General features: G+C 38.4%; 1 protein-coding gene across 2 annotated transcripts in view; it reads left to right on the forward strand.

The window, feature by feature from the left end:
* crygn1 (crystallin, gamma N1) overlaps positions 1 to 12,090 on the forward strand; it is a 33,962-nt gene that overhangs the window by 21,255 nt on the left and 617 nt on the right. For both annotated transcript variants that reach the window (XM_087239314.1, NM_001007784.1), the window contains exons 2-3: positions 1,671 to 1,919; positions 7,322 to 7,467. In XM_087239314.1, the coding sequence (XP_087095440.1) occupies positions 1,671 to 1,919; positions 7,322 to 7,467 (395 nt within the window). The remainder of the gene's footprint in view (positions 1 to 1,670; positions 1,920 to 7,321; positions 7,468 to 12,090) is intronic.

Here is a 12,090-nt window from a genome sequence, read left to right on the forward strand (position 1 = left end):
TTGATGAAGTTGCACAATAGAGCGCGCTGATTGGTTTGAACCAAGTCTTGCCTATGCATTAATGCAGCACACTCAGAGACGTAATAAGGTACTCCCAGCTACAGACGTCCAGTCTACACGCTGGAATACACGCTAAGATCTCATGGCCGTGACGCAGCTTCTAAAATTCGTTTCAAACCGGATGTACGAATTTGCTCGAAATAATGCAAAAACAACCAGTTTTCATACTGTTTTTAACAGTACGAGACACATATATGACTGTCAACAGCTCAAAAAATGTGCTTTGGTGTTTCGTGACCCCTTAACATATATGTTCAATACAGTTGATTGAGCTTGATTTGAAGACTTAGGGCTCAACAATAAAGACTTACCCATGGCCAGCGTGCAAGACTCTCGGTACAGTAGACAGGATTGTTACTGGCCCGATCTGTGCTGCCTTGTTGCAAAAATTTGCCTTCGACTGTTTGTCAGTTGCGTCTTAGAATCGAGAAACAGTTTGTGCTTTTAAGCCTTTAAATGCTATCTTCTCTGTGATGTCATAAACACCATATTGCTTTTCGGTTCCTCTTTTCTAATTTTATGTTGTGAGCATGTCCTTTTTTTTTTTTTTTGTTACCTGGTAAATACCAGTACAGCGAAGTGACAGCAACATCAAATTATGAGGCTAAAAGAATGTCTTGGAAGCAGACATTTACGTGGGTACAGCGCGACAATTTGCTCATTAGACATTTATAAACATTTTAAAAATATTTAAATTCTAGAACACATTTTTGACACAATATTTAAAACATGTGGCTAAGAAATAGCTACTAACTTTTCCTTCTTTTTTTTTTGTGGGGTCAGTGAAAATATTGGCAGGGACATTAAAAATCCAACCCAGGCTCATTGTGGAAATGTAGTCCCACGGACGTTTCTGGAGACTACGGAATACGTCCCAGCGGGTACGTACGGCTGCAGTTTTTGTTTTTGCAAACCCACCAGAGGCCGCTGTCCGACTGACCGGAACCCAACCAATTTTACCGATTGACCCGCCCGCTCGCTTCCCTAAACCCGAGCAACTGTTTACAAAAGCTGTCCAAAAAAATAAAAGCCCTGATTTTTTTTTTCTACCGCGTTTTCCGATTTCACCGCGTTCTCACCCTGTTACGAAACTCGTTCACTTAATTTTTGGGATTCTGTTTTTGTCTTACCTGATTGCTGGAACCGCTCTTCCCCGGACTCGAAACCGGTCGCCGTGGTCAACTCCTCTCTGCATCTCGAGCCTGCCGACGTACACGGTGAGCTGAGTGGACAAACGGGTTGCAGCGGGAAAGCCCTCCACAAGGAGGTAAGCAGTCGGCCGGCCGGTATGCAAGCACGAAAGGGAACAGCTTTACACCGCCCCGCAGCGTTCGCTTGAAAAAAATAAAAGCAGCCGTACGTACCTCCCGGGACGTATTCCGCTGTCTCCAGAAACGTCCACGGGACTACGTTTTCAGAATGAGCTTGGGTTGTAAAAATCTGAACTGCTGGCCCAATCGGGTCAGTAGAAAAAATCCGTAGCGTTGAACTTTGGCACTGTTTTGTAAAGATTTATCTATTATTCAAAATTTGATTCCTTATGGAGGAAAATTATGTTGTTTTTAAACTACAGTAACTAAATACCCTTAAAATTGTCCATGTTCTTCCAGATAGTGTTCTTTGAGGGGAAATGCTTCACCGGTAGGAGGCTGGAGGTGTTTGGAGACTGTGATAACTTCCAGGACCGTGGCTTTATGAACAGGGTGAACTCCATCCGCGTGGAGAGCGGCGCTTGGGTGTGTTTCGACCATCCTGATTTTAAGGGGCAGCAGTACATGCTGGAAAAAGGAGAGTATCCTGATTTCCAGCGCTGGAACGGCCACAATGACCACATGGGCTCCTGTAAGCCAATCAAAATGGTGAGCTTCAAGTTTCATATTGCTGTTTTTTGACATATGCTAATTTATGATTAACATGGGGGATCAGAAAATTTTCTTGTTTTCCCTTTGAATCAAGTTCGTTTTTCATACTCCATGCAGTTTTTTTTCTTGAGAAATGTATTAAAAAGGGCAAACTACTGCAAGACTTAGAAAAGAATGAGAGATCTACTGAGAAAAGTACAAATAAAGGAGAGCTCAAAACTGACTAGCTGAAAAAAGTAACTGTGTTGCTTGGTTAATTGTAATGCTCTCTTCTCATGAGCTCTGCATCTGGGGTGCATTTCCCAAACAACGATGTAACACACGGCTTAACTATCATAGTAAGATGCATCGTTTGGGAAAAGAACGATGTAGTGACGAGTGTTTCCCAAAACCCCTAGTTTCTCTGTCACAGATCCATCACTTAAACCACGTTAGTTATAACGTAAAACGCCCATAATGATGCTCTAAACGGGGTGGAGTAACAACTTCTTTGGAGAAAAATGTATAATTTCTTTGTGCAAATTATACTTTTTTTACACGCACACGCATTTAAAATAAAATCCTATATTAGATTTGGTAAAAACATGCACTTACTTTTCATATTAACTGAAATATATGTAAACGGCACAAATAGGGCTTGCTTTACTAATATTATTGAGAAGTTGAACATTATAATATTCCATTCTAAAACAAAATCACGTACAAAGACTAACACATATTCTAATATCATATAAATCATATAAATAAATAATGAGGCTATTTATTAAGAAAAAAAATTATATTTAATATTTATTAAAAATGAAAAAAAACATATTTAAATAATTTTATTATTAATATAATATAATATAATATAATATAATATAATATAATATAATATAATGTAATATAATATAATATAATATAATATAATATAATATAATATAATAATTATTAAGGAGGATATTGTTTATTTAATTTTTATTTTTTTGAAAAGTCTACTTTTACAATTTGAGACATGTAAACTACTGCAGAAATGTAACCAGCCGGCCCATGTCATATACATTACAGATATTTAATAAATAACCCACTATAAATTAAAAGAATTAACAGCTTTTTGTTTTCACAAGCTTTGGAGACGTAACATAAATTCCGCTTTTAAATAGGTCACCTATAGCTTTCGCCATGAGGCTGTGTTCAAAATGACATCAGTGTTTCCAAAGTGCACTGCGAAGGGAGCACAATTGTAAACATGAAGATCGCTAAAACTGAACTGTAAAAATAGTTTGAAAGTAAGTTACACCTAATAGAGATGACCTTAATGCTTTTTTATTTTGAATAATTCCAGCTTTGAATGTTAGAATGTTCTAAATGAATAGGGCATAGGGGGATAAGTGGGAATAGAACATAGCCAGGAACTATGTTTCAAACTAGAGCTCCAGAGCTGTAGTTGCGAGTCCTCAAGTTTGAGACGCAGTTTACGAATGTTTGTTGGAGCGACGGATTTGGGAAATGGCAAATGAACAAACTATGTTTGTAACGACGGAACTTGCAACCTTAGTTGGCTAACGATGATTTTGGGAAATGCAGCCTATACCTCAAACTAATGCATAAATAATCAAATTGAAATCGTGTGCATGGAATCTTTACATTCAATAAAAGCATCTTTATCGTGGAAAAATGGTTCCTAAAATATTAAGAACCAAGCATGACATCATGACATCAGCATAGAGCTGTTGGAACCTTTATTTAAAATTCAGCTTTCTCAAAATGGGATGTTGTAATAAATATATACTGCAGGTCTAAATAATTCAAATCCTTTTTCTTTTCTTTTACTGAAGTCAAATCTTTATATTTTTACATTACAATACACACAGTAACGTGTTTTAGCACTGACAGCATGATTTAGCACACATAAGCTGCATTATTACTGTCGGGCCAGTGCGAGCCAGGGCTTTTATCGGGCCCTGCCATGCCAATAGCTCGGGAGCATAAAAAGTGAGGCCGAAATCAAGTTGCGTTTCCACTGTCGGGCTAGTGGCTTACAGCGCGTCACGCAAACATATAAAATATAAAATATATTTTATAACATCCTCATTTTGATAGATGCCGTCAAACATTCAGCCCAAATGATCCAGAGAGACCTCAAACATTAATTTTTCCCAAGGCTATATGACACTTAATAGGTAATTCCCCTTTATTTAAGAGAATAATTTGAGGATGTTGCTTAATATTTAGTTATCTTAACTAAAGGAAACCTTTTAGTGTTTCAGGACAGAAGAGCAAGTAATAAAATAAAGCCTATATTTCGTTGCGCTCAGCAGCTATCCACTAATAAAGCTCTACATTTACAATTTCATTTTTAAATTTTACCATGTTATATAGATACATAAACACTTGTTTGAGGACATAAAACACATTTTTTACCTGCAGTTTTTCCCAATCTCTTTATACGCAGTGCAGAGCGAAAAAAAAGGTAGTTCTGGTTTTACTCACTCAAAAAATGCTCTGTTTGCAAGATTTTATTAATACCATCGTATCCAAATACTCTATGAATAGTATTTTAAACCTCCTCCATTGTTTATTATTTTTTAGAAAATATCTAAAATCTTTTTTTCAGATAGACCTTTGTTAAATTAAAGTTTAATATGGCTTAAAACAGTTTAATTTATTTGTATTGTATATAAACTGCTATAGCTTTTATTTGTTTTGTATTGGTTTATTTATTTAATGTGATTTTATTATTTCCGATATTTGTAATTCTTTAAATAATTTCAATATAGCTTAGGCTATTTTATCTAGATATGACACTATTGTGTTGTGCCTACAAAAAGGGACATGTAATTTGTAAAGTTTTATGTCTTTCTGTTCTATTCATATATTGTATTATCTCCAAAATAAATAAAGAATGAAAGAAAGAATCTGCTTGCAAGCGATCTTTCGCCCGATATCACACACACACACACATGCATCTAAACGTGCATGTTTCATGCACAAACACACCGTTTAAACTTGACAAAAACTCCCAACAACTGAAAGTTACTGACTGCAGTGTTTTTAATGTGGTGTAAAGATTATTATGTGTTATTAAAACATCGAGGAGAACGCAGCAAAGAAATATCACTTCTAAATGAAAACTACTTTAATTATTATTTTATGCAACACCCTTACATTTAAAAGGGAAACATAAGGGCGATCATAAGCAAAAAGACCCCTAGCCTATAAGGTGATTAATGGAATAGCTTATCTTAAACTGACCAGCTATATGTTTTTCTTTCCCTTATTTATTTATTTTTTGGTGCATGTACTCGTGTGCGATTGGAAAACTACTGTAATGCCATCTTTACCGGACTCAGGCTAACTCAGACTCAGCTGGCCCTCTGTGGCCCATAGTATTCGGCGGATCGAAAAAGGCGGGCCGCTAGCCCCTAGGAAACCCCGCTTTCGCCCAATCAGGCTCTGGAAGTGACAGTGGAAATGCGACTGGCTCTGGGTCACTCTCTTTAGGCACGATAGTGTAAATGTGGCTATTTTAGCATGATTTAGCACAATGGTAACATGTTTTATTGCACATTTTTAACTATTTGGAACCTTTGCTTTCAAGGATATTAAACCTTTATGATGCAAAATTTTCTTTATTTTGGAAAAATGTTGTCTAGATGATCAAAATACTCTCCATAAAATCAACACAGGCTCATTGGGAAAATGTGTCCTCGTCTACATTTTTGAGAACTGAAAAATATGTGCTCATGGGTACAGAAGCCTGGCATTTATCTGTACCATATTTGAGATTGTCAAAAAAATCAACACAGTGCCCTCTAGTGGATTTGTAAAAAGAAAAACTGCTAGACAACGTTGTCCTGGGTACATATTTGATGATTCTCAAAAATTTAGTTCTGGGCACATATTTCCAATATGTGCATACAACAGTTATTTAACTCAGAATTGGGCCTACACTGTACAGGTCAGTATGTTCATTTAGTATACAAAACTCATAGACTGTAAAAGATAGGGATGAAAAATCTATGACGTCACCCATAGGTTTCTGACAAATGCAAATAAAGCTACAAGTAGGCGTGGCCAACCGTCACCATTTTGTTTGTGCATCATTGCACCAACCGGGGGATACCAAAGAAGGGCAAAGACGCGTAACGTGAGAGGAGCTACAGACGCCCGCTAGCATTTTGCTTAAATAGGCTTTTCTATGGGAGAAATGCTTAGTACTTCATTACCTGCGACTGGTTTTGTATAGTTTTGTTTTTAAATTCTTCTTATGAATTCTTCATTCTTCTTATGACGTTTTTCTACAGGAGGAAATGCAAATGACTTCCAAACACTTAAGATAAAATCCAGGCATACCACTGTATGACAACATTTCAGATGACTGTTCTAGAACTTACAGCTGATCAAACTGTCAGATTCTGGAGTGCTTTACATGTCTAAAGAAAAATATAAATAATAAATGATCTTAAATAAAACAAATACATTTATCGAGATGGTATATAAGTATATCATTTTACTAACCTGGGCAATGGAGGCCACTTAAATGCTTTGTGAGCACAATAAAGTGCACACAGCATGCCATATCATCTGATAATTGTAGGAAATAATTCCAAAAGGCGACTGACTGTGTATAGCCACATAAAACAACACAAAAATATGATGAACATGCCGAGTTCAGCAGCTAATCAGCCGGAATCAGGTGAGGTGAAGTGACGGCGAACAGCGAGACCTAGGTATTACTCAAGTGGCCACGCAATTAATTATGCAGACTTAATAAAGCTTAACAAAAAAGGAAAACAGATGAGTTTTTAAAAAAAATGTCATGTCATGAAGGGTAATATTAGCTATATGAACCAAAATCATTCTTTGTTCCAGGCTGTAAACACCTTTTTTTCTGCTGTAAAGTTGGCCATTTTAACAGTGGGCTCAATTGAAATTTGCTCTATTATAGAGCCAGGGTTAGCGGAATTTCAATGAATTGCAGTTTCTGTTACTTCCGCATTTGCTTCACGAGGGAGAGCGGGAGGTTGTCGCTTGTATGCAAGCTGTTTCACTATTGACCTTATTCTTCAATGCAGAAATGCGCTCGTTTTTGTAACTGGTTCCAAACTTTAGATTCAGTCGCCTATGAGAGAAATGACTAGAAATAATAAATGGCAGAAAATGGTCAAAACTACCTGCGCTACAAACAAGTGTGTTCATGACTACATGAAAAGGAGAATAATATAATGAGAAAATGTCAGTTTGCAACATGAAGCAGCACAACAAGCTGTTTTTAACATCTAAAAAGTAATGAAAGTGAATGAGACCCGAAGTCTCAAGCCAAAAAGATTCCAGTGGCTGCGCCCCGCTCATACCTGAAAGATGAGGTCAATACAGTCATCAAAGATCAATGTCGTTTCTCTATCTGTGTCTGTCAGCATGGTGAGCAGTACAGGATGGAGCTCTTCGAGGGCCAGAATTTCACCGGTCAGTGTGTTGAGCTGTGTGACGACTGTCCTTTCCTACAGAGCACTGGATTCAGCAAGAACTGCCTCAACTCCATCAAAGTCTATGGAGACGGAGCGTAAGTCCATTACCACAAGACCAAAAACACATCAATGTGTCCAATACTATAATGTCAAATTTTTTAAATATTGTACATGTTTTTAGGTCAGCCTATCATTAAGTACAGCCAATTTCCTTGAAATATCCTCCAAAATGTTAATTAAAACATGTAACTTTGTGTGATTAGCACTTGTTGTGTGTATTGCCTCTTCTTGTTGAATCCCTGAATGCCCCCTCAGTTGTAAGTCGCTTTGGACAAAAGTGTCTGCTAAATGACTACATGTCAATGTAAACTAATTACGATTACTAATCTTAGACTTTTCAGTTGCTAATTAGTTAAAGCAGTTACATGTTTTAATTAACACTAACATTTGTATTCAATACTATTATTTGAAAGATATTTTGAGGCAATTGATCATTGTAGGAATGATAGACTGACCACACAAAACGACAAATATACATATACACAGTTCTCTGATTTGTAATACATATGCATGCGTATACATACTCTGATTTGCTTGTACATCAACAGCATGCACATGTAATCCATACTGTCTACACTGTAAAAAAATATCTGTTAATTAACAGATTTTATATTCTGTGATTCACAAGTGTTTTTTGTTTATTCAGGGTTGCATTTTGGAATGTTGATCTCTGCTTTGTCTATTTTTGATGTTGAGAATTGGCATGTAAACACAAAATTGCCCATACTGTAAAGTAATTCGCATCAAACTTAACTACATTAAGGTTGCTTTCACACCAGTGAATCGATTCAGTTGTTCCGTAACAGGAATTCAAATTGTTACATTGTTGCTCTTTGGTCTTGGTGCGGTTCGCTTTCACACGAAAAAGTTTCTAAACGGACCAAAAGAGCTAAAACAAGTCACTTGTAAGTAAACTTCTCACATTGGTCTGTTTCACGGTTTATTTTTCAGAGTCTTGCTCAGCTGTCAGGGGGATGGTAGTGATTTGGTGGTGTTTGAAAGGGTGTGCGCAACATGTCTTAAGAGCGGGGACGGATACGGGGGGGAGGGGTGAGAAGGGTGCGCAACGTATTTGAGGACCGGGAGGGAGACGCGCGATTTTTGGGAGATTATCACTCGTTTAGGGGCATCCAGGAGTCTCTGTGCATTTGCGGAACTCTCACGAAACTTCCGGGAGATTTGGGATGTCTGGAGTGACCTCCTGCCCTACTCATAATTCTCTCTTCATATAGCCGTATGCCTTTTACATATCCAAAATACACTGTGAAATAACCGGGCTCGGATCCTATCGCTTTCTCACTACAGTCGATCCGCTCAAGAGTTTGTTTCAATCGAGCCGAGACCAACTCATTAAAACGATCTTGGAGCGATTGTTTTGGCGCAGATCCAAGCGCGATTGGTGGTTTCACATATGCCAAACGAACCGCGCTAACTGGGCAAACGAGACAGGTTCCGAAACAAAAGTCTAGGTGTGAAAGCACCCTAAGACATTGGCACTTTATAAATGAAGCGAACACCTCAGAAGCATTAAATGTGTTTAAGAAGATGTCTAAAAAAAGATGACGAATGCTATGACTGAAGTCACCGAAATGCCCTGAAGATCTAAATGCACAACAGAATGTCACGTTTTCACACACACGCACAAATTGCATGTAAATGCTTCAACATTTCACAGCGTAATACTCACTACTCACTGTTCAGTTCATGTTTATTTCTGTAGCGCTTTTACAATGTAGATTGTGCCAAAGCAGCTTAACATAGAAGTGAAACAGTGTCAGTCCAGTTTTCAGTGTTGAAGTTCAGTTTAATTCAGTTCAAAGTGGTTTAAGTTTTACTGCTGAAAGTCCAAACACTGAAGGGCAAATCCATCGACGCGCAGCTCGACAAGTCCAAAACCAAGCAAGCCAGAGGCAACAGTGGCGAGGAACAAACTTCACCAATTGACGAAAGTTAAAGAAAAAACCCTTGAGAGAAACCAGGCTCAGTTGGGGACGACCCTTTCTCCTCTGGCTAAACTTCTTGTGCAGAGCTGCAGTCTAGGCACTGGAGGCTTGGACGTCCATCGTGGAGAAGCTGCAGGTGTAAGTTAGAGACTTGCGCGGGACTACATTTTTAATTCCACTCCCACCAGGTTTTAGTCCGAACCTGACCGCTCCCGCTTATATTCAGAGGAGCATCACTAAAAACCACCCAGCTAAATGATGCTGAGTCCAGACAGCCTATAACAAGCTGTCTGTATAAACATACATAGACACACAGCCCCAAGCAAGTGACACACAGCATCACTCTCTCTCTCATTTACACACAGACACACACACAAAGACAGCACCAAGCAAGCCACACACAGCGTCACGCTCTCTCATTCACACACATACATGCGCGTGCTCGCTCGCTCTGGAGTCGGGAGCGATATTGTTAGACCGCTTGCTCTCACTCTAGTTACCGACCGCTCCCGCGCATTATTCAGAAATTTATTCCAGCGCCGTTAGAAATCTCGTGCAGTACAGTAGCGGGAATGCAGACCTCTATTGTAAGTACGTCACCGGCGGTGATCACACTGGCCCACAGGATCAATGCGAAGACTTGTCTGTCACTGTGGTCTTTCAGGAATCAGTCTCATGCTCTCCGCTCCTCCATGACAGCCGCAGCGTCAACTCAGGATATGGCCTGGTCCAGGATTATGGAAACCTTGGCATCATTTTTTCTTCACTACTCTTGAGTAGTTTAAAAAAGGCTACTTTTTAACTCATTCTTTGAGTAATAATAATAACAGATACTTTTACTCGCACTACATTTCTAGGCAAGTAATGGTTACTTGAATATGATTTTCCTTTACTCTTTTCACCACTGCAGCACTCCGAAATCATACAGTAGAAAATAAAAAACCCTACTGAAAAAAACAGCTTAAGCCAGCCTAGACTAGTTGGCTGGTTTTAGCTGGTCGACCAGGCTGGTTTTAGAGGGGTTTTGGCCATTTCCAGGCTGGTTTCCAGCCATTTTCAGCCTGCTCTTAGCTGGTCAGGCTGAGAGATGACCAGCTAAAACCAGCTTGACCAGCCTAGCCAAGCTGGGAGTCCAGCCAAAACCAGCTATGTCAAGCTTAAACCAGGCTGGTCAAGCTGGTTTTAGCTGGATTTAGCTGGTCATTTTCCAGTCTGATCAGCCAAGACCAGGCTGGAAATGGCTGTAAACCTGCCTGGAAATGGCCTAAACCCCTCTAAAACCAGGCTGGTCAACCAGCTAAAACCAGTCAACCAGTCTAGGCCTAGGCTGTTTTAAGCTGAATTTTTCAGCAGGGAATGGTTGTAGAAACTACTGCTAACATTTTTCTAGCATGTTTAGCACTTGGCTGGCTTGAATAACACCAACCAAGCCAGCCATATTACTAATGCTAACCTGTTGTAGCATTGACAGCATGAATTACCACACATTTTAGCATGATTTAACACAATGCTAACATGTTTTAGCACACTTAACATGTTCCTAACATGTTTTTAGCATGATTTGACACACTGCTTACATGTTTTGTAACCTACGTTACAATGTTAGTAGACACAAACTTTGAGTAATAATTACAACAGATACTTTTACTCGCACTACATTTCTGGGCAAGTAATGGTTACTTGAGGATCATTTTTCTGTACTCTTTCCACCACTGCAACACTCCTAAATCATACAGTAGAAAACAAAAAATGGTTGTAGAAACTACTGCTAACATTTTTCTAGCATGTTTAGCACTTAGCTGTTGTGAATTAGCAAACCAGCCAATTTACCTATTAATACTAACCTGTTTTAGCATTGACAGCATAACTGACCACTCATTTTAGCACAGTGCTAACATATTTTAGCACGCTTAACATGTTCCTAACATGTTTTAGCATGATTTGACACACTGCTTACATGTTTTGTAACCTACATTACAATGTTAGTAGGCACATACTTTGAGTAATAGTTACAACAGATATTTTTACTCGCACTACATTTCTGGGAAAGTAATGGTTTCTTGAGTATGATTTTTCTGTACTCTTTCCACCACTGCAGCACTCCTAAATCATACAGTAGAAAACAAAAAATGGTTGTAGAAACTACTGAAAACATTTTTCTAGCATGTTTAGCACTTGGCTGGCTTGAATAACACCAGCCAAGCCAGCCATATTACTAATGCTAACCTGTTTTAGCATTGACGGCATGAATTACCACACACTTTAGCATGATTTAACACAATGCTAACATATTTTAGCACACTTAACATGTTCCTAACATGTTTTTAGCGTGATTTGACACATTGATGACATGTTTTGGAGCCTACATTACAATGCTAGCAGGCTTATGTTTGTAAAATGATTTTCATCATGTGCAGCACATGGCTAGCATGAATAAACATGTTACAATAGCACCCTGTTAGCATTTTAACAGATTGCTACCTCAAGATAGCATGTTGCTAACCTTTTTTCTAGCATTTTTAGCACTTAGTTGGTGTGAATTAGCAAGCCAGCCAATTTACTTATTAATACTAACCTGTTTTAGGATTGAAAGCATGACTTACCACACGTTTTAGCACAGTGCTAACATATTTTAGCACACTTAACAAGTTCCTAACATGTTTTTAGCATGATTTGACACACTGCTTACATGTTTTGTAACCTTCATTACAATGT

The sequence above is a fragment of the Danio rerio genome, chromosome 2, assembly GCF_052040795.2.
Source record: "Danio rerio strain M-AB ecotype USA chromosome 2, GRCz13ab, whole genome shotgun sequence".
In the NCBI taxonomy this organism is placed as follows: Eukaryota; Metazoa; Chordata; class Actinopteri; order Cypriniformes; family Danionidae; genus Danio; species Danio rerio.